This window comes from Lampetra planeri, chromosome 1 (assembly GCF_965212315.1).
Source record: "Lampetra planeri chromosome 1, kcLamPlan1.2.h2, whole genome shotgun sequence".
NCBI classification, from domain to species: Eukaryota; Metazoa; Chordata; class Hyperoartia; order Petromyzontiformes; family Petromyzontidae; genus Lampetra; species Lampetra planeri.
In genome coordinates, this window is record NC_136107.1 from 11,908,620 (window position 1) to 11,932,742 (window position 24,123).

Below are 24,123 nucleotides of genomic sequence, written 5' to 3' on the forward strand. Positions count from 1 at the left end.
ACACAAGCTTCCGTCTTCAGGTGAAACCGTCACAGCAAATTTTCTGTATCAAGTGAAGAGAATTCCCAAGAGACACGACCTTATATACTGGTTAAGGGGGGAGGAGCCAGGATGGGCCGCGGGAGAGGAGGGGTTGTGAGATGGTCAGTACGGCTGCTGGAACTTTTTTAACCTACGTGACTTTACCAAAAAAAACAAATAGTATGAATCCTTGCAGTCACGAAAACTTCAAATCTACAAGTATATTATTTGTCTATTCCTGTAATTAGCTAATTATGGGAAGTGTGTAGCACTGTGCTGGAGCCTCAATTAAGCAACAAGAGATTTGCAGTTAATTGTCTTTTGTCTGAGTCGACTATTTGTGATCCTTTTAAACCACTGTATTATATTTCTGCATTTTAAAATTCAAAAATCATCACCCCGTCATGGTATGTTCGAAGTATAATGTATAGCAAACAATGTATTCACTGGAAAATGGGTATGGATTATCAGAATTGCAAACTACTAAGTACAATTAGTTCAAAATCTCATTAAAGTTATGAGGAAATGGCACGTAAGTAACTTCAAGCAATAAGGGAGTGTCTTTAGATCACTTTAATTGTGTAAGCAGAAATCTTGGAAGAACATTAACTTATATTTCAAGATCAAGAATGATATTTGTAAAAAAGGATTTTACATGGAAAATCCCTTGGAGATGGATGATATTGTTTGCAAGGGTGTCCAGGTTATATGGTATGATATTTTAAGAAAAAAAAATATTGAATGCATAAAAAATACAGCATATTAATTGATGCATAAGAAGACACTTATAATATAATACATAATACAGCATATTCATTCACTTGAGCTTAATATTATATGTGACCTCAAGTAGTACTTTAATCTCAACAGCAGCTAAATGTTCACTCTCTCACACTGGTCCAATTTATTGCAGTCTCCAGGTACGGAAAATCTATGTGTGACAAAGCCATAATCTTCACTGCCCTTTGGATAATTAAAACTGGTGAAATGTACCCAATAAAAGCCCAGGTAAGGCACTAATGCTGTGTCAGAAAGTAAAAAATAGACAGTTAATAACAATTGCAGAGTAAAATCTGACAATTCAATATTTTCAGCAGAGAACTTTGAAAGGATTGTTAACCAATAAAACTTTGTAACAAAACTTTTGTTCCTGGGTGGTAAGTGTTATTTCGTAATTGCTTATGCCTAAAAAGTATAGATAATGGCTATTATTCCCCACAAATTTTGCTTAAGTGGCCAGGACAGTAATATTTAGAAATTTACCTATTTTCGATGAGATAACGGGTGCATTTGTGTATTTTCGTTCACGTAAAGTCAGAAAAAAAAACATATGAATAAAAACTAACATGTATTTATACTAAAGTATTATAAAAATTACTACAAAAGATTTAGAAGTGAGTAGTTGTTTTAGATTTACGATTATACTGTAAATCACTTTCACGAATCAGCCCACAAATGAGGTCTCCCATCATGTTCTCGTTATACTGTCCTTGGTAGTGGCGTTCAAAGTCCAGTATATCCTGGTGGAAGCGCTCGCCTTGCTCCTCCAAATACGCTCCCATGTTCTCCTTGAATTTATCAAGATGAGCATCAAGGATATGGACTTTGAGGGACATCCTACAGCCCATTGTGACGTAGTTCTTCACAAGTCTCAACCAGCTCCACGTAGTTTTCGACCTTGTGAATGGCCAAAAAGCCACAAACCACTGCGACAAAGCTGTCCCAAGCCACTTTCTCCTCACTAGTGAGCTTCTTGGGGAATTCATTGCACTCCAGGATCTTATTTATCTGTGGTTCGACAAAGACCTTTGCCTCAGACAGCTTAGGGAAGAAGTCTTGAAGGTACTTGAAGGCTGCCGACTCCTTATCTACAGCTCTGACAAATTGTTTCATAAGGCCCAATTTGAGGTGCAGTAGTGGCATCAGCACCTTCCGGGGGTCCACCAGTGGCTCCCACTTGACGTTGTTCTTCCCCACAGAGAACTCGGTCTGCTGTGGCCAGTCCTGCCTGTGCTAGTGCGCCTTGGTGTCCCTGCTGTCCAAAAGGCAAAGATAGCAGGGAAACTTAGTAAAACCGCCTTGGAGACCCATCAGGAATGCCACCATTTGAAGTCTCCGATGACCTCCCAGCCATACTCATCATACTTCAAGGTGTCCAGCAACGTCTTGATACTGTTGTAATCCTCTTTAAGGTCCACCGAGTGAGCCAGGGGAAGAGACGGTACTTGTTACCATTATGGAGCAGCACGGCTTTGAGGCTCCTGAATGAGCTGTCAATGAAGAGGCGCCACTCATTCTGGTTACAGGCGATTCCGACTGCCTCGAACAGACTGGTCACATTGTGGCAGAAGCATAGCCCATCTTCATGGGTGAAAAAGCTGCAAAAAGGTTGGTGACGCTTCCTCTGATCTGCGACTTGCACTCTTTCATCCAACAAGTTCCACTGCTTGAGCCCAGATGTCAAAAGCTCGGCATTGGACTTGGTGAAACCAAGATTTTTGATCAAGTCGTTGAGGTATTTTTGGTTGGGGTAGTATGGGTTTCTCTCCTCAGCTCCACCTCTGAAATTATCATCTGGATCAACAATTTCTTCCTCGCTTTGTGACTTGCTGCTCTCTTCGAAAGACAGCTGCGCTCTCTCTGGAGGAGTGGGTACGGGGAGCTCATGGCAATGTGGCACCGGGGCGATGGATGAAAGAAGGTCCGGATAGCATGTGCATTCTTGCCAGTCCGACGTTTGGAAGGGTCCACCATGCAGAAGAAGCAGTTGCTTGAGTGGTCAGTCAGTGGGTTCCCGCCAAATTCTTGGGATAGAGAAATTCATGTCTCTCTATTCCCCTCTGTACCAACCTACAAAAATACATTTCACCCATGACTAATGTGTAAGATATTCTCACAACATTTTTCATATGATATATTTTTTCAATAACATTAAAAATTGTAAAACATAAACATTTTTTAAACTTTTACAATATTACAAATTTGAACTAATTTTATAACGTAAAATTACGAGCAACAATTGTCCATCTTACCTTCCAGAGTTTTTTTGCATTGTTCGCATGTGAAATGAGGTGCCCAGGGTGTGTCTTGATCCCCGACAGGCATGTCGAAATATGCCTTCTCGGCCTCACACATCTTAGCAGATGCTTCCACAGAGTACTTTTCACTCTTGTCTTGATAAATTAGCCGCAGACAGCAAAATGTGTCTGCCGGATGTTTGCAGCCTTTTGATGCCATTTCAGAAAAATGCAGATATGTATCCACTGAGGCAGCTGCATAAACTGAACTGATGTGCTTAAGGCCCCTGTATTTATACTACTATTTATATTATACTACTATTTATATGACTGGAAAGTTCAAGAATGTTCTAGAAGTTACTCCAAGTTTACTCAGCACCGAATCTATCTGGAATGTTCTGGAAAAAAGGTAAATTTCAAAATATCAAAGTCCTGGTCACAAAAGCAAAGTTTGTGGGAAGTAATAGCAGTTTTCTGTACTTTTGAGACATGAGCAATTAGGAAATAATACTTACTACCCAGGACCAAAACAAACGTGTTACACAGTGTAATCACTGACTTTAATGACATCAGCTAGCATTATATGAACAAATACCTGCAAGCTTAAGTACATTTAAAAAATACACGTATAAAAATTAAGAAGTTGAGGCACAACGTTTATTAATTTATAGTAAACTTTAATATAGTGTGTTATCAATAAACGTTGATATTATAATAATCCTTCTTATTAAAACCATTCAATCAGAACATAATTTAAAATAAGAATTGACGAGAATTCGCTTAATTTATAATTAATTGATAAATAATTCGAACTAAGCAATGCTCCTGAAACACAGTTTCCTCAGTGACAAAATAATAAACCTGATACTGCATAGTCAAGATGCTTAAAATGTTCAAGCGTAAATAAAGCAACATAATAAGCAACCACTTTGAAAAACCTTTTAAGGCAGACAATGTGTTCATAAAATAGAGAATGAGTTTTGCATTTCATCTAAACATAAATATTACATCTTTCAAATATATATTTAAGTAGCTTTGCAGAAATGTAGTTGTACTTTTAAATAGTGTGTCAAATAATCCAATTCATAGTGAGCAAGCTTATTGCATTTTGCAATGCGTTTAATAATTCCCAAAGGTCAGCATCTTCACGATCAAATAATAGTGGAATGGTACCCATGGGTATTGTTGGCCATGAGCGAGTGGTGCAAATGGCTAATAACACGAAATGTGGAATAAATAATATCACATTTCTCATTCATGCTTAAACATGAAATTATAAGAAGATTTAGACAAATATACTTGTTTGAGCAAGTCTATAATCACTCAGTCGGGCCTCATAATAAGGCAAAGTGAAACTTTACAAACTGTGAAAGTGACATATCGAATGACTGGTGGCTCCAAACACAATTTGGTCATTTATTAAAATTGTTTAAATTGAGCTAGACTTTCTCTGATTATGTATGAAAAGCATCTAATTGGGTTTCATTCAAAGTTATTACAAATCCACAGGGCTGCGATGACATTCGGTTGACCAGCTGATATCATTAAAATCAGTTTATTATTGGTTAATGTATCTCATGTAATTATAGCGAGCTACGAAGCAAGCGATTTCTGGACATCATTCTTCATACCAAATATGTCTTCCGTGATACTAAATGAGTCCTTGAAGGCCAAATAATATCTGGCTCATCGTTTAAACACCATACACATCTGGGATTTGCCGCACATGTACAGCATATGAAAGCCTTTAAAATAATGCTGCACCACAATGTGACGCTCGCATTGTGTAGTATACTAATCACTTTAAGCTTTGACAAATGTTTTCCAATGAAAAGCAATACATCTCACATCTGCGAACAGTGTCAGCAGCTATAGCAATAAAAACAAATCCGTGTCTATATGAGGGGTTTTTTACACTTAAGGACTGTTATTGCAATGTGTAGCAGTTATAAAATATTTGTCTTTACACAGTTGACATTCATAGAGTATATAAGATAAGAATGGTAATATTGAATTATTTGGTCGTATGCGGATTTTATTATTTGACACACTCATATTTCTGGTTGAGTTATTTTTGTTCTACAACTTCGTACTTTGTATTTTTTTTTAATATATTTTCCTTGTATATTTTCAAAAGACACTCATTCAACCAGCTCTTAATTGGTTACAAAGGCCATCTACAAATTTGACTTTAAACCCGTGTATAACTTCATACATTTCTTCATAATGATCATCATTAACAGCCATGATCAATCCACTGTTGGATGGAGGCCTCCCCAAGCCATCGACATCCTCCACTATCCTGCAATACAACAATATGCTGAGCACCTGCAAATACATCAGTTGACTTCATCGCTCCATCTCCACGGCATATGTCCTGTCTTGTCATCGTGGAAAAATAAATTCACATGTTAGCTTTCATGCCAATAGTTAGCCTTCACGTTAAACAAAAAAGCAACAACACATGTATCAATATAACAGGCGACGTTTTAGGCAATGGCCCTTTTTCATAGCACAGGAAGAAGGGTCATTGCCCAATACGTCATATTTGACATATTTACTTTTAAGGCTGCAGTCTTATTGACGAATGGGGAGTTTTATATTATTTGTGGTTGTGTACCACTGTCGACGCGATGTTACCAGATCATTTGTTAAATGTCGCCAAACAAAGTGGTTGTGGACTGTGCACAAACCCAAGCGTTTCCATCCTCCTGGTACTGCCTCCAGTTCTCCGCCGAGTCTCCATAGAGCAGTAGGTAGCTGGACGCCCAGTCCGAGCTGCCATAGAGGCCTTGAGTGGCGAGCGCCGTGACCTCTGTTCGGCCAGACAGCTCCAGCTGTAGCCAGGGTGTCTGGTCGTTGTGTGCTGGGGCCCAGCCGCCTGCGCCTGTGGAATCGTGTGTGCACGTGCGTGGAGGGGAGCAGTAGTGCAATGGTCAGCGCACTGCGCTACGAAACCGGTGACCCGAGTTCAATCCCGCTCACGGTCAACACCAGTAACGATCATCTGAACCAGTCCTGGGCCTCCCCTAGGTTGCTGGGTTTCCCCTAGGTCAACTCAGCCGTAAACAAATGTGTAAATCTGATTCAGTGTATAAACATCAGGACGAGGGAGACAAAGGTGGCCAGACGTGTCGTTGGCCACACAACCCCTTTGTGTGCCATGTCAACCTTAATAGGTAGTTGCTAATAGTACTTGTCCCTATAGATATTTGAGATAGTTGTATTTATGTGTGTAGGTCTGTGTCTCGGCCTCCCTGTGTGTGCGTTGCACCACTATCCGAGTAGTTAACTTCACATTCAATACATCTTCAGAGCCAGGGTGAACATCTGACTCCAACGTATTTAATGAATGATCATGAATGAACATAAATGAGGTTCGATGAGTATCAATAAGTTTCAATGACTTTCAACGAGGTAAAATTGATGGAAAAACAGAACACAAAATACAGCATCCAATAATACTTGCAATATCAATACAATGAATGAACACTGCAGAATCATAACATTGTCTTAGATAAAATGAATCTCAACAATAGGTCCTGGATGGACCAGGCACCTACATTAGCACTGATAAGCTATACAAGACAATAAGCTAATGTGTTAAATAAGGTCCCTTTATTCTTTCGGTAAAGTCACGTAGAAGGGAAATAATAAAATAATAAAAAGAAAACATAATAAAATAATTCTCACGACGTTTCGGCCACAACGCAAGCAGCCGTCCTCAGGTGAAGAACAGGTCTGTCGGAAAGACAACGTCTGAATGGGCACCACCAGGCTTGGCAGCGTATATTTAAGCTGGGTTGGAGGGAGAAGGGGCGCCTTGACAAAGGAATTTGCATATCAAGAGGAATTTAGCATATTTATGGGAAATGCAGATATGGGATTAGTCACTAATTGTGGAATGCGTAGGAGGTGGGGGGTTCAAAGTCATATTATGCCCGTGCATTATGCAGTATGCAGGATTAGCAGCATCAAAGGGAGGGAGTAGGGTTAGCAGTAATAGAGGGAAGGACTTTTAATAGTAAGAAGCTGCAGCAGCTAAACCACCACGTAAAGAAAAAACTAAAATATAAACTACATCAGTATCATCAATATACTAAATATACTCTCCAATAAGCTGAGCTACTAACAGTAAGTCATACATTACAATGCTATGTCGCAAAAAATATAATATGCCTCCAGCTAAACTTTTTTCTCTTACATCACACGGGTCTACCCCGTACTATATACTGCCATAGACAAACCCAACATTAAATTATATACTGCATTACTATACACCACCCTATACCTTAGACTATACATTGTAATATTACACTATGTATTATTCTACCCACCCTACTGTATACCACACTGGTGTATATTCACTATACAATTACGATACTATATATTACCTTATACATTATATTATACATTACACTTTTATACTAATTATTATTATACAATCTGCTATACACTATACCATTGAACATCGCGTGAAAGGTACTAAGAGGAAGCAACGAAATATGCCAATGGGAGAGTGGTGGTAGGAAACTTGCAGCGGAGCAAAGAATCCATTCCCCGCGGAGAATAAAATATATATAGTCAATGCCAGTGAGTGGACTGCGGTCTGAAAGTCACCGTAAACGTGAACACAATCAATGGTTTATTACGTCCTTCCAATGATTGCTGAGCCAGAATCCATCTTCTCGGTTGAAATTGTCTCTGTTTGTATATGTGGATCGCCTCATAAACAAATCTCTCATGGTAGCCAGATGGCTTTCAGAGAACCTCTGTCTTGGAGAAGTCAATGTCATGTGAGCCCACTGAATTGTAACAGTGATCTGCCACGGCTGAGGTGTTTGTCCTACCGTGTTTCAGGTTTGCTTTATGGTCACGGATTCGGTCCGAGACATGTTGTTTGGTTTCCCCATTGTAACTACTGCCACAGACACAGCTTAGTTTGTAGACGCCGGGGTATTGCATGTCAGGGATCACATCCTTCTCAGATGGGATCAGATCACGAATTGTATGTACTGTGTTAAATCGAACCTGGATCTTGTGTTTGCTCATGATTTTGAAAATATCTTTAGTGACCCCTGCTATGTATGGCAAGGTGATGGTTTTGATTTGGTCCTCAGATGGTTCTTTCCCAACGGTTGGGATGATAGCTTTACGGATTGTGTGGTTTGAATACCCATTCATCTTGAGAGCTTGGTGTACGTGTTCCAGTTCACTGGCTAGGTGATGATGGTCGGAAATACATCGAGCTCTATGGTGTAGAGTTTTGATGAGGGAATTCTTCTGGGATGGATGGTGGTGAGAGTCAAGTTTTAGGTAGGCATCCGTATGGGTAGCTTTCCTGTAGACAGAGTGTCCCATTGAGCCATCTGGTCTCTTTTCAATCAAAATATCCAAGAATGGTAACTTGCCATCCTTTCCACCTCTATGGTCAATTTGATGGCTGGGTGTATGGAATTGATGTGGTTGAGGAATTGTTTCAGAGCTGGTCGGCCATGTGGCCAGATTACGAACGTGTCATCTACATACCTCTTCCACAAGGACGGACGTAGAGTGGATGCCTGGATGGCATCTGTCTCAAAAATTTCCATGAAAACATTGGCAACAACTGGAGATAAGGGAGAACCCATTGGGGTACCTTCAACTTGTTTGTAGAATATTCGATTCCAGGTGAAGTAAGTGTTGGTGAGGCAGTGTCTCACCAGGGCCGGTACATCAGCATTCAGTCCTTGTTGGACCAAATCTTCAATGATTGCAATGGTGTCAAGCACAGGAACTTTGGTAAACAAAGAGACAACATCGAAACTAACGAGCAAATCACCTGGAGATAGTGAAATGTCCTTAATTAACGATACCAAGTGAGCTGAGTTGAGTACAGCTGAGGTGGTCTTACCAGTGAATGGTTGTAAGGTCTCAGACAGTTTGTAGATGGGTGAGTCAATGGTGGAGACGATAGGACGAAGGGGTGTCCCTTCTTTATTGATTTTTGGTAAGCCATACAATCTGGGTGGTCTAGCAGCAGAGGGTTTTAAGGAAAACCGCTTGGTTGGTTCGATCAAAGATGTCGAATCAGTGATGATATTGTTGGTTTTTGTAACGAGGCGGTTGGTGGGATCTCTTTTTATTATATTTTGTCCATGATGTCTTTGGCATTACCCTTGTCGGCTGAGAGTATGACGATGTCATCTCTCTTTTTTAATTGAGAAAGCTCAAAGCGCTCATCTTTACTGATGTTGCTAATAGGTGTCTTAGCGTTTTTGAGGATTGCAGCGATTTCCGATCTTGCCACATCTGCAGTAATGTGTTCCAAACCCTTGAGGGCAACGTCGACCTGGGCAATGATATCATCAACTGAGATGTGTTTAGGGGTGACTGCGAAATGCAACCCTTTGGCTAGAACCGATTTTAGGCTGTCTGAAATTGGACTGTTACTCTGATTGATAAAAATCTTGTCAACGTCTAACTTTTAGATGTGTGGATCTGGTTTATTCTTGGAAAGGAGATTGAACTTGGGAATCAGGTTTTCTTTGCATTTAGCTAAAATTGAGGCGGCTGAAGAGGCTGTCATGTTATCTACATGTTCCCAATCAGATGTAGACATTTTTTCCGTCAATGTTAAGTGTGATTTCAGGAGAGTATTGTCTAAATTGTCTAGTTCAAATCGGAGCAATCTTATTTTCTCTGAGATCAGGGCTAGGCCAGCCCTGAACAAGATCCGTTTAGCATTGGGAGAATTGACAGCAGCAGATGTCAGTGTAAAGGTGATCGGCATTACCTTAGTGTCGCGGCATCTCTTAATTAACGGTTAACAATGAGTGTTTATAAAATAAAATGTACATTATAGTCCTTTGTAAAAACACGACTGGAGGAAGACCTTCCAATGCCAGGTTAGTCATGGAGGTTGTATTAAACTAAACAAAATAACTAAACAATTATTATTTTGCCAGATAAGGCCCTCTGAGCTATATAGCTCTCAGAAGCGACATGGGCACAAATGATGCACTTTGAAGTTGTCCCAAGATAGCGTTGTGTGATGCTCATGGAACGCAGTCTATGGCTTCCAGAGATAGCAAAAATAGGTCAACAAATGGCAAAGTAATTTCAGCACATGCTTTACTGGGCTCCAAGACACATTGGACATTCAAGGGTCACTGGACCTTACTATATTATCAATATTTACTTTATTCCATCAACACTATCATTTGTATGTCCAATACAATATTGGGGACAGATATTAATTCATGATTTGTGTTTGAAACATATTCCACACATCGAAAAACTATCTGAAATGTTAAACTCGTAAATATCATTCATAGAACATCGCTATGAATAATTTGCGCTTCACAGTGTTATCTGCAGATGCCTGCATTTCATACACATTCAGATAAATACTGGTTTTAAATTTTCCAAATAGCTTCGCATTTGTCATTGCTACTACCATCAATAAATGCAACGCATGTAAATTAATAGAATGAAGTCAAATCCAGATGAATTGCATACTTAAGCATACATGATTTAAACTCAGAAGTGTGCGTTTTGAAATATGCTTAAAGCTTTGTTGCGTTATGCGTACTCGATAGCATTGAATCATGAAATCATTAAAGCAGAGGCAGTTCAACAAATACGAATCTTCACGGTTCTTGTTCTTTTAGTAGTTACTTTTTCCCCCAATTGCAATATCCGAGGCAAATGGAAACATGCATTCAGGCAAAATGCCTCGTGCGTGAACTGTAGTTGTGTGCTGCTATGCTACATCAAGCAGCGGCATGCTCTGTTGTTGTGCTCACTGCAGCACGCAGTTGCGGGTTTTACGTCTTGTTTTTTTTACGCTTGGTCCTAACGGTCATTTATCACATGGCCATGCGATGACACAAGTTTCTTGAACTAAAACCTTTATCCATGGCCGTGCAGGAACATACGTATGCTCCTCTATGCATAGCTATGTGGGTGTGCACATGACAACCAGCCTGCAGATGCAGGTCAGCTTGGCTTTTCAACACTTTATTTATATTCGATCCAATGGTTTGCAGTTGAAGTGGATGTTCATTAAACATGGTGCAAGTCAAGTATCTAACTAGATATGGATTTAACTACTGCCACAATTATAGTGTCATATTTTTATTCGGGCGGAATGGTGTCGCAGTGGTTAGCGCATTGCATTACGAACCAAGGCGACCGGCATTACATTCTCGGCCACGGCTCACATAAGTGGCGAGTGATATCTGAACTGGTCCTGGGAATCCTCTTCAACAAAACAGCACTGACCAGCGTGGTGAAGTATGGTCAAATAACCTACATGACCAAATAAATGTGGAAACCTTTTTCCAGCAGTACATAGATTGATAAAGGGATGTATATTACAGTTTCCATTTTATTATAGTTTTAGACATCTGTATATGGTGCTCGTGTAAGTTGTATACGTGATAATTGTTTTTTTACCCTTCTATCTGGCAACAAAACTGACACCTTTTTTTTACAAGGAGTCATGTTTGTATAGACCACGATACCTGCAGTCATAATACAAACAAAAAACATAACTCTGATAATCAGAGGTGTGGACTCGAGTCATGTGACTTGGACTCGAGTCAGACTCGAGTCATGAATTTGATGACTTGCGACTCGACTTGGACTTGCATAACAATGACTTTGTCCCACCTATGAGATGTGGACTCGAGTCATGTGACTTGGACTCGAGTCAGACTCGAGTCATGAATTTGATGACTTGCGACTCGACTTGGACTTGCATAACAATGACTTTGTCCCACCTCTGCTGATAATGTATGCACTGTCCTTGAAGTTGATTGGTCCACACCCGAGACAGCTTTCATGACTGCAGGTATTGTGGCCTATGCAAACATGACTCCTTGTAAAAAAAAGGTGTCAGTTTTGTTGCCAGATAGAAGGGTAAAAAAACAATGATCATATTTTTTACTGGCAAATGAGGTTCCAATGGTGTAAATGCTTACCCCGAGCTCTCATATTCTGATGGTGCATTGTCTTTGAGTTATGCGCCTTTTGGTGTCATCTGGTCCAACCCATGTGAGACTAGGCTCTAAGGAAAGCTGTCTCGGGTGTGGACCAATCAACTTCAAGGACAGTGCATACATTATCAGAGTTATGTTTTTTGTTTGCATTATGACTGCAGGTATTGTGGTCTATGCAAACATGACTCCTTGTAAAAAAGGTGTCAGTTTTGTTGCCAGATAGAAGGGTAAAAAAACAATTATCATATTTTTTACTGGCAAATGAGGTTCCTATGGTGTAAATGCTTACCCCGAGCTCTCATATTCTGATGGTGCATTGTCTTTGAGTTGTGCGCCTTTTGGTGTCATCTGGTCCAACCCATGTGAGACTAGGCTCTAAGGAAAGCTGTATTGGGTGTGGACCAATCAACTTCAAGGACAGTGCATACATTATCACAGTTTTGTTTTTGTTTGCATTATGACTGCAGATATTGTGGTCTATGCAAACATGACTCCTAGTAAAAAAGGTGTCAGTTTTGTTGCCAGATAGAAGGGTAAAAAACAAATTATCAAATTTTTTACTGGCAAATGAGATTCCAATGGTGTAAATGCTTACCCCGAGCTCTCATACTCTGATGGTGCATTGTCTTTGAGTTGTGCGCCTTTTGGTGTCATCTGGTCCAACCCATGTGAGACTAGGCTCTAAGGAAAGCTGTCTCGGGTGTGGACCAATCAACTTCAAGGACAGTGCATACATTATCAGAGTTATGTTTTTTGTTTGCATTATGACTGCAGGTATTGTGGTCTATGCAAACATGACTCCTTGTAAAAAGGTGTCAGTTTTGTTGCCAGATAGAAGGGTAAAAAAACAATTATCATATTTTTTACTGGCAAATGAGGTTCCAATGGTGTAAATGCTTACCCCGAGCTCTCATACTCTGATGGTGCATTGTCTTTGAGTTGTGCGCCTTTTGGTATCATCTGGTCCAACCCATGTGAGACTAGGCTCTAAGGAAAGCTGTCTCGGGTGTGGACCAATCAACTTCAAGGACAGTGCATACATTATACTGGTAGGAACGAAGTGGACCAGCCTACAATAGATTATATCGTCCGTCCGTCCGTCCGTCCGACCGTGTAGCAACATCGCCCCCTACTGCAAACACTTGTCGCCCCTACTGCAAACACTTGGCATTACCCTACAAAAACCTTTAGACTCAGTGACGCTTTCCTGGCTAAACAAGTGTAACATTCCCTTATAATTCCCTCAGATAGTTTTTAATTAAAACATTTAAATTAATGAAGCTTTCCTGGCTAAACAAGTGTAACATTCCCTTATAATTCCCTGAGATAGCTTTTAAATAAAACTTTTAAATTCAAATTTTACTCACAGCGCCTTAAAGCCTACAGCTAGGCCTAAAGCCTCGAACTACGCCTATCACTCTCCCTTCGTATCGTACCCCCGCGTGTGTGCAAGGGAGTTAATGTTTAACAATGTTACATTCCCTGATGCTTTTAAATAGAAACATTTAAATTTAAAGCTTTTACATAAATAATAAAAACATTTAATTTTAACATTAACTCACGGCGGCCTAAAGCCTACAGCTAGGCCTAAAGCCTAGAACTAGGCCTCAACCTCTCCCTTCGTATCATACCCCCACGTGTGTGAAAGGGAGTTAATGTTTTACAATGTTACATTCCCTGATTTTTTTAAATAGAAACATTTACATTTTAAGCTTTTACATAAATAATTAAAACATATAAATTACAAATTAACTCACAGCGGCCTAACGCCTACAGCTAGGCCTAAAGCCTAGAATTAGGCCTCACACTCTCCCTTCGTATCGTCCGATTCGGTGTAGCAACATCGCCCCCTACTGCAAACACTTGGCAGTACCCTACAAAAACCTTTAGACTCAGTGGGGCTTTCCTGGCTAAACAAGTGTAATAATACATTATGTTTATATTCTTTGGTTATTCGTTCCTACCAGCCCACCCCGCAGGATCCTGTTCAGAGTTATGTTTTTTGTTTGCATTATGACTGCAGGTATTGTGGTCTATGCAAACATGACTCCTTGTAAAAAAGGTGTCAGTTTTGTTGCCAGATAGAAGGGTAAAAAACAAATGATCATATTTTTTACTGGCAAATGAGGTCCCAATGGTGTAAATGCTTACCCCGAGCTCTCATACTCTGATGGTGCATTGTCTTTGAGTTGTGCGCCTTTTGGTGTCATCTGGTCCAACCCATGTGAGACTAGGCTCTAAGGAAAGCTGTCTCGAGTGTGGACCAATCAACTTCAAGGACTGTGCATACATTATCGGAGTTATGTTTTTTGTTTGCATTATGACTGCAGGTATTGTGGTCTATGCAAACATGACTCCTTGTAAAAAAAGGTGTCAGTTTTGTTGCCAGATAGAAGGGTAAAAAAACAATTATCATATTTTTTACTGGCAAATGAGGTTCCAATGGTGTAAATGCTTACCCCGAGCTCTCATATTCTGATGGTGCATTGTCTTTGAGTTGTGCGCCTTTTGGTGTCATCTGGTCCAACCCATGTGAGACTAGGCTCTAAGGAAATCTGTCTTGGGTGTGGACCAATCAACTTCAAGGACAGTGCATACATTATCAGAGTTATGTTTTTTGTTTGCATTATGACTGCATGTATTGTGGTCTATGCAAACATGACTCCTCGTAAAAAAGGTGTCAGTTTTGTTGCCAGATAGAAGGGTAAAAAAAAATTATCATATTTTTTACTGGCAAATGAGGTTCCAATGGTGTAGTTGTATACGTTTTCTATGATAGGTTACTGCATGCCGTTTGATTGTACAATATCTTTAATTCACCAATAAAGTATATATGTATTTCGATTTAAAGCTTTCGTGACTGCAGGGATTCATCTTCTTGGTTCTTTCGGTATAGTCACGTAGAATGGAAATAATAAAATAATAAAAATAAACCATAGTAAAATAATTCTCACGACGTTTCGGCCACAACGCAAGCAGCCGTCCTCAGGTGAAGAACAGGTCTGTCGATAAGACAGAGTCTGAATGACACGTCCTGGGCTTGGAGCGTCTATTTAAGCTGGGAGGGAGGTGGAAGAGCGCCTTGACAAAATAATTTGCATATCAAGAGGAATTTTAGCATATTTATGTAATATTAGTAGGGTGGGTAGAATAATACATAGTGTAATATTACATAAATATGCTAAAACATACCAAAGGTAGAGAGTCCCTGAAAGAGAGAACTACACAACTGCTAAAATAAGCAGATGTAAGCACACCAAGCCTGACTGGGCTAGAAGTAATGGTCATGGAAAAAGTTATCAAATGGAGTTACAAGATAACTGCTATGACCGGCAGGATATTGTTCACCTTGGAGTTAGATATTAGGCTTAGAGGATTAGGGTTAGAGTTAAGATGAAGGTTAAGGTCAAGGTTAGCACAATGGCTCAGTTGCCAAAAGAAATCGATTTACAGACAGGCAATGATTTCTCCATGTCCATTACTCAGTTTTTAACAGTGGTCATACAAGTGTTTTGCAATAAGCCTCAGCACATTTTTGGGAGGGTAATTTCATAACTGTGACAAATGGCCAAAGCCACAAGGGTGTAGTAGTAGTGCTAAATGCACAAAAGAAAAATAAACTGTCCTGTCCTGTCCTATGAATCCACTGCGCTGGCGGGGGTGGGGGGGAGAGAGTGGTTTTGCGGTGCGTACCATCACGGTGGTTCAGCTTTGCAAAGATCGGGCTGTGGCTCGCCGACAGCACGGAGGAGGCGCGGAACGAGTCGGGGGCGAGCCTTTCCACAAGCGGCCAGTTGCACAACTCTGCAATGACGTACGGCAAAACAACAGCACGTCAGGGAAGTGGCCGTCTCGTCCAGCATCGCGTGACGTCGTAGGGAGAGTTGCATCGCCAGGTGAAGAGGGCTGATGAAGAGAAAGTGCTCGCGTGTGGTAAATATAGTTATAATGGGCCGTCCCTTGTGCACGGGGCTGATTTGCCAATGAGGTGATTATTGTCACCACATATCAACCACACTGACCATGACCGCGTTACTCCAGTAGACATCCCTTCTTCACGCCGCTAATCCTGCACCAATTCTGTTAATAAGGCCAAGTCCCTCCCCCATTGTATACTGTGTAACAAATGTCCAGTGTGCACACCTCTAATCAGCAGCATTTTTCTGCCAATGTGTGAATCAGATACAAAGACTGACATTGTAATAGTTTGATGCAATTGTTAAGAAAAAAAGAGCAGGTATGAAACAAACGTCTAGTTTATGAATAATTTTTTGTTCAAAATTAAAATCATCAGCTCCATAACATGCTCCGGCAAGATCAGATTTAAGTCCCTTAAAACTATTTGAATGTGAGGAAAATAAATCACAAAGGGTTTAGCAAATTCCCCGAGTCAGGTGGGGAATACGGAGTTACTGTGAATTCCGCTTGTGTAGCCCCAATCCGTCAATTAAATGTTTTATTCGCACCTGGTGTAGGGACTTTACAAAACCCCACGATAACAAAATGGATCCCCCCCCCACGTGCACCCCAACCACCTACCTCTTGTGAAGGAGGATATGTGTTTAGGAAAATTAAAAGCAAATATTTGTAACATGGTTCATATGTAGTGAGTCCAACTGAGTCGCAGACGTTAACTCGAGACAACACTATTTATTCAACACAACAGCACCAACATAATATAACCTACGCTCGGGTTTTGATTACAGGGGCGGTTTCTTCATTCGGGCGATTGGGCGACGCACCACCAAAGTGTGAAAGGAATTTTTTCAATCACATTCACAATCTCATTCAACCACAGAGTTACGCTAGCCGTCACTGTGCCTCTAAATATAGTCCAATCAGCGTCATGTCACGTTCTGTGGAGTACCGCCTCTTTTTGGGCGATTTCACTCTGGCTGAGAATCGCCCAGAGTGTTCCCATAGACTTACATTCAAATGTTTTTTTTCGAACTGCAGGCACTGCAATGCATTCTCTATGGGTTCCGGGAGGGCTCGCACTAACGTGCTTACGTCATCATACGTATCCTTAACTTGTGCAGCGATTGGTGGGAACAAACATCGCTGTCGGACGGAAGCCTTGTATGTCCAAAACTGTTACTTTTCAGGAAACGAAAGAAAACCTGTTTTTTCCCCAAAATAATTTCCAAGCTCTTTTAATGCTTTTCATTGGCTAAATATTTGTAAAACACATTGACAGATGTAAAGGGTGACCAATAGCATTAATTTTAGAAAAAATATGGAGATATAAAATATGGATTCTGCCTGATACATTGTTGCTGTCGGGATGGAAAAATTGTATCTCCATATTTATATTATAATAAATAATTTATTTTATAACTAAAATAAATGTATTTATTTTGTCAGGTCTGCGACACAATCTTGGTCCACACCAAAGAAAGGTTCTCCTTTACCGACTACCTTGTAAGTGCCACGCTGCTACAAGGAGAGATGTTTCAACAGCATGGCCATACATTCCCTGTTGAGGCTCTGAACATCACTGTCAGGGCATACCCTATGTTAAATAAGGCGAAGCTGAAGACTGAACTGTCTCTCATTTATGAGAGTCCAGAATTCAAGGGCTGCTGTGGTGCACGGGCGCTGTACCAGGTTTTGCTGAAGTACAACCTCCAGGATACTGAAGAGATGCCGCGACTCTAAGACCTGTTCTCCACCTGAAGACGGCTGCTTGCGTTGTGGACGAAACGTCGTGAGAATTATTTTATTATGTTTATTTTTATTATTTTATTACTTCCCTTCTACGTGACTTTACCGAAAGAACCAAGAAGATGAATCCCTGCAGTCACGAAAGCTTTAAATCGAAAATGAATTACCTAAGTTATCAACAGAAGGTGTGTATCGGATACATTTATTATGCAGTAAATGCTATATTGGACAGACATTAGCGTAAGACTAAAATAACACCAATGAAATATTAAATACTCTCAAACACAACTATCGGTAGTTGCAGAACATGTTTGCCAACAAGGACACTCAATTGATTTTGATAACGTTGAAGTGTTATGTAAAACGAATTATTACTGGCCAAGACGAATTACAGAATCCATTGAAATTGAGAGAAATACAAATAATTGTAACCTCTCTGACAGCGACAGGCTTAGTGCGGTCTGGAAGTGTGTTATTAAGTAATATACATTACAATTACAATTCCTCATAGGGGAAACCTACTAATTAACTGATTACTAATCTTGTATATAATTATAATACCTCACTCCACATCTCCTCTGCCTCTGATATATGCACCTGATTGGGTTCAGTGATGATGTCGTCCTGCTCTATTTAAGACCGGAAGCAGGTGGATGGCTTCACTATTCTGGCAAATCGCCCGATGATGCTGGATGTAACTACCAGCGAAACATCTTACTCAGATTGTAAATGGTGTGGATTCACTCTTCAACACACCGGTGGGCTGAAGTAGTAACTATTTGGTGTTTGTTTACGTGACAAATCCCTTACTGATTGGCCATGTCGGGTGGTGAGGGTTTCAACGCATTTATACTTACGCAATCTAATCCAAAAACCTTTATTATGAATAATATTGGTCGCGAAAGCCTACGTGTTATACTGATTAGTTGATTCTTGCACTCGTGATGCATGAAATACTTCATGTAGGCGAAAATATACAGCTTTCATCTTCTTCATGGTTCTTTCGGTAAAGTCACGTAGAAGGGAAGTAATAAAATAATAAAAATAAAACATAATAAAATAAAATAATTCTCACGACGTTTCGGCTACAGCCGTCTTCAGGTGAAGAATGAGACACTGCCAAGCTAGGAGCTTATATATAAGCTGGGTTGGAGGTGGAAGAAGAGCGCCTTAACAAAAATAATGTGCATATCAAGAGGAATTTAGCATATTCATGGGAAATGCGTAGGAGGTGGGCGGGGGGGGTTTCAAAGTCATATTATGCCCATGCATTATGCAGGATTAGCAGCATCAACGGGAGGGTGCAGGGGGTAGCATTAACAAAGGGAGGGAATGTTAATAGTATGTAGAAGCAGGAGACCCGCAGCGGAGCAAATAATGCATTCCCTGTGGAGAACACAAGATACACAGTCAATGCCAGTGAGTGGACTGCGGTCTGAAAGTCACCGTAAACGTGAACAACACTCAGTTAAGATCCGAAATGGTTTATTACGTCCTTCCAATGATTGCTGAGCCAGAATCCATCTTCTCGGTTGAAATTGTCTCCGTGTTTGTATATGTGGATCGCCTCATGAACGAATCTCTCATGGTAGCCAGATGGCTTGCAGAGAACCTCCGTCTTGGAGAAGTCAATGTCATGTGAGCCCACTGAATTGTAACAGTAATCTGCCACGGCTGAGGTGTTTGTCCTACCGTGTTTCAGGTCTGCTTTATGTTCACGGATGTGGGCTAGTGAGTCGAGACGGGGATGAGTGTGGCCAATGACGACGCGTGCTAGGTTGTTTTGTAGTCTTTGATGTGTTTTTAGGTTGCCAGTGGAGGTCTGGACTAGGGCGGAGTTGCAATAGTCACGGCGAAACTCAACTATGCAACATGCCAATGTGTTGGCAATTTCAGTGGAAATGAGAGGACGTAGGTGTCTGAGAGCCTTTAGGTGAAAGATACATGAACTGATTATATGGTTGGTTTGACGGTCGAAGGATAAAGTTGAATCTAGGATGACACCGAGGTAGCTGAAGTGATCGGTGAACCTGATGCCGTGACCGAAGATGTGTACGTGTTGGGAGTGCTGATGAGTTGAGACGTTGCTTGGTACCTAACATGATGGCCACTGACTTTTTTGGATTAAGGGCTTTACTATCCGGCTTCACCTGGGACTTGGATTTACCACACACGGCCGCCTTTGTCCTCCCAGTGGCGATGTTCACGCACCACACGAGTTACTCGTTTGAGGTTGAGTCGACCTAGGAGAGGCCCAGGACCGGTTCAATTAATCGTCACCGGTGGTGGCCGTGAGCGGGAATTGAACTCGTAGCGCAGCGCGCTAACCACTACACTATTGCTCCCCCCACACACACACGTGCGCGCGTCCATAGGTACACATACACGCGCTTGCAGCACACACACACAACTTTCAGGGTGCATACGGCAGTAAACGACTGAAATAATAAACTAAAGCTGCGCGAAGAACGCCTTAGACCTGCAACACATTTGTATGGCACTTTACTCACGGAGGGTTGGGGGGGGATGCGTGACATCAGCAGGCACACTGCGTTACGCTTACGCATGCGGGTGACATGACAAAGCTGTGACGTCACAGCTCACTTGCCATGCAAAAATACTGTATATGCATTATTGCGCCCCCCCCCCCCCCCAAATACAAAAGTCTATTTTTCTAATTTTTGCATGGTGTACAGTCAAGAAAATACCCACATGGCAAATTTCAAGTTTGTTGCATGTCGGGAAGTACGCTAAACATTTTGAACAGACACATTCACAAATTTCCCTTTTATATACAGTAAAAAGATACAGCATTTGTGCATTCAATTTCGCCGTAAATGCCCCCTCCACTCTACGGCACCGCGGTTTCAATTCGAGACTAATCGAGACATAGTCCTTACTGCGGCACTAACGATAGTGGCGTAGGACCAAACTCATTAGAGAGCCTCGCACCATAAAATTAACAAGTTCTGAGAAAAAAGACACAGTCACATAGACAGGAATACAACGGTCACACCAGGACGTATATCCGCTGCATTATAAATAACTATCTTAAAGTTTGTAAATACAAAAAAAGCGTAAAAAATGTGTCACATGATTGGCTACGTACAGTGTGAAAGAAGTCCAACATACATACATACCAACGTGTGTCAAGCCACACTCTTATCAGTGTTCTTTTGGCCCTTAATAGGTGCTCGAAGACAACATTTGCCCAAACAAGTGTGTATACGAAGGGCGAGGGATATTTGTTATTGAATCTACGTGCGTGTAATATCTGCCAGCTGACAATACGGATTGCCCTCAACAACAACAAAAATAAACACTACGTGTGTCATTATACATATCTACTTCAGAGCAGAGTTATGGGAGGGTAGGAACATTGTCTTGGAGTTTAAGACAGTTCATACATTTTAGGGGCGTCGTCGTGTACGTACCAGTGTGTGTGTACTAGTGTGCGTGTGTTGGTCGGTATGCGGGTCGTTGTCTGTGTGTCTACCCCTGGGTGTGCATGTATGTGCGTGCGGTACCGGTGTTTGTGTGTACTGGTGTGAGTTTATATTCCGGCGGTCGTACCTGTCTATATGTGTGTAACGTTGTGAGTGTATGTACCAGTTTGTGTACCGGTGTGAATGCCAGTTTGTGCGTGCGTGTACCGTGTGTGCCCTACCGGCCTTTATAGGTGTTCGCTAACAGTAGTTACCCCCAACAGTCTGTTATACAGTAATCCATACGGGGGATCTTTGTCTTTGTGTGTAGCTTCTGTATGTGCGCGTGTGTACATACAGCGAGCGTGTATGTGCCTATAATAAAAATTGTGCGTACCAATGTTGAGTGAGTATACCAGTGCCGTGTTATAATACCAGTGTGCGTGTTGTCCATTCCAATCCCGACGTGAGCATCCCCGTGCATGAAGAGAGCAGCGAGGCAGAGCGCGACGTGAGCGCGCATGGCGAGGAGGAGGTGGAGAAAGTGGCTGCGCCGGTGCCGATGTCCCGAGTGCCCGGGACCGGCCGCTCTTTGCTCCGCACACTATGATGACCCGTGATGCTGCCGCGCCGCGTCTGGCACTTTACCCGCCCTCTGAAGGCTGCGCTCCGGACCTGCCCCTCTCCCCGTTCTCTGTTTCGTCTGTATGCGTCCCCCCCCTCGCTCTCTGTGCGTGTTTCGGAGAACGCATAAAAGTTGCCCCCCCCCCGTCGCCTGCCTTCAAAGTGCTGGGTGGTATGCGCAGAGGTAGTGATGGGGAGGTGTGCTGCCGTGCACTGCTCATGAAACGCGTAGGCTGCGTGGAAATGTGGATTATTCCCGTTGAAAATACGAATAAACGACTCACAATGGTATGCGTGGATATGCTTGTGGAGAAATCGGTCACATTGTTCACAGATTTAGATCGCTACTTTTATTGCTTTCCACTGCCGCATACACCTTAGCCGAATTGCTCTTACGGTCAGATAGTAAATAGTCTGAATAGAAATGTCACCTGAATTATATCTTCTTATCCACTTTTGCAAATACTGTACCGCACGTATTTTGCATGTGCTCTTTTTAATTCTAATGCAAAGAAAAAACGTGTTATACTTTACCACAGTGTTTACAATACAATTTTACGACGTAGCATTAGTGACTATAAAACAACCGAATGTACAAATCTTGACTTAAAGTTTTCGTGACTGCAGGATTGCAGGAATTCATATTCTTTGTGTCTTTCGGTAAAGCCACGTAGATAGAAATAAATTATGAAAATAATAACAATTTCACGACGTTTCGATCGCAACACAAGCAATCGTCATCAGGTGAAAAAAAATTATCGGAAGAGCTGCTGAGGCAGGCAAAATATATATATTTGTTTTGTTATATATTTGTTATTATTATTTTTTTATTTCTATCTACGTGGCTTTACCGAAAGACCCAAAGAATATGAACCGAATGTACGTTTTGTTAAACCAATGAAGTTATTTGCGCCGGGGAAATTGCTTACACACGACAAATGAAATTGTTGGAACGAGTGTGTGCGCTATTGTGTCACTATTTCGCATAAGCAGTTGTCATTTCTGAGAAAGGCGTGGTTGAAGTATACTCGTGTCACGTTTTATAATACAGCACCCTAACTGTAAGAGTTATAGGTCTGCTCCGGGGTGGGGAAGAAGGCGCGCAACACACACACCTGCACCCCCGCTAGTGCGTTATGCAGTCATACATTACTTGTTCGCGTGTTATTGCAGACACTCTTGTTTTCCATTATACAAGCAGCTGAGATACAAGCGAGAGGCAACCCCCGACGTGTGCCTCGGGCAAAGGCGTGATGAAGCAGGCGAACATAGATTGACGAGCCGTGCTCGCCAGCAGGCGGCACAGGCAAACACACGGCCCCACTCGTCAGTAGCGTGGACAGCGCTCGTGTCATTAACGCGAAGGAATGGGCGCGCATTGGCAGTCAGGCTCATGCACGCACTCATCCATAGCTCTAATCCCATAATTATCCGTCTACTGAGTGCTATGCGCACACACAGCAACACACAGCAAGACAAACACAAATATCCCCCATATAAACTTGATTTGAAGCTTTCGTGGCTGCAGGAATAACTCTTTGGTTCTTTCGGTAAAGTAACATAGAAAGAAAATAAATTAAATAATAGAATACGACGTTTCGATTGCAACACAAGCAATCGTCATCAGGTAGAAAGCAAACCTAGTGAACTTAGAAATACAATGCAATCCAACACAAATAGTCGGCTAACACAACAGTCAACACCCTACCTGGTTGATTACGTTCTTCCAAAGATTGCTAAATTTGAGAAAGAGACAAAACACAGACACGGGGACACACAGACAGACACACAAGCAGAGAGAGACAACACAGAGACACAATTAGTAGTAACTAATTTGAACCCATAACGTTCCAATTAGTTACTACCTTAGCAAACCGGTCGGTTGGAAAGTAAACCCAAACCTTACTAATCAACTGTGTCGGGTGGTGATGGCTTAACCATGCATTTATATTTACGCGATCTAACCCCAAAAAAACCTTTATTATGAATAATATTGGTCGCGAAAGTCAACGTGTTAAATTAACATTGCCGGTGACCACACATTAGCCTGGCCAACTACACAAGCAGAGAGAGTAAAAGACATATTGTAATCAATGCACATTCTAAATAAGTGTTATTTCTTGAAAACATTAAACCAGAAGATGTGAAGTTTGTTTTACTCTTTCCTCTGTGTTTTCTGTGGTGATTCCCTGCGATTTTCAGACACTGATGCTTCAAAGTGAGCAGCAGCAATTGTTGTATACAAGAACACAGTATATGGATACATCATTGAAAACGTGAGCTGCAAAGCCCGCACACTTTCTGAAAATGTGAGCCTCATAATTGACTTGTACACGTCACCTTTGCTGTTCGGACCTTGATTTGATTTTTGTTTTACTTGTGCATATA

General features: G+C 41.4%; 1 protein-coding gene across 1 annotated transcript in view; it reads right to left on the minus strand.

Moving 5' to 3' along the window:
• Positions 1 to 21,634, minus strand: part of LOC144717812 (contactin-associated protein-like 2) — a 191,865-nt gene extending 170,231 nt beyond the window's left edge. The window contains exons 1-3 of the mRNA XM_078593481.1: positions 21,547 to 21,634; positions 15,716 to 15,826; positions 5,732 to 5,925 (exon numbers count right to left, since the gene is read on the minus strand). Coding sequence (XP_078449607.1) covers positions 5,732 to 5,925; positions 15,716 to 15,826; positions 21,547 to 21,634 — 393 coding nt within the window. The remainder of the gene's footprint in view (positions 1 to 5,731; positions 5,926 to 15,715; positions 15,827 to 21,546) is intronic.
• Positions 21,635 to 24,123: the final 2,489 nt, after the last annotated feature.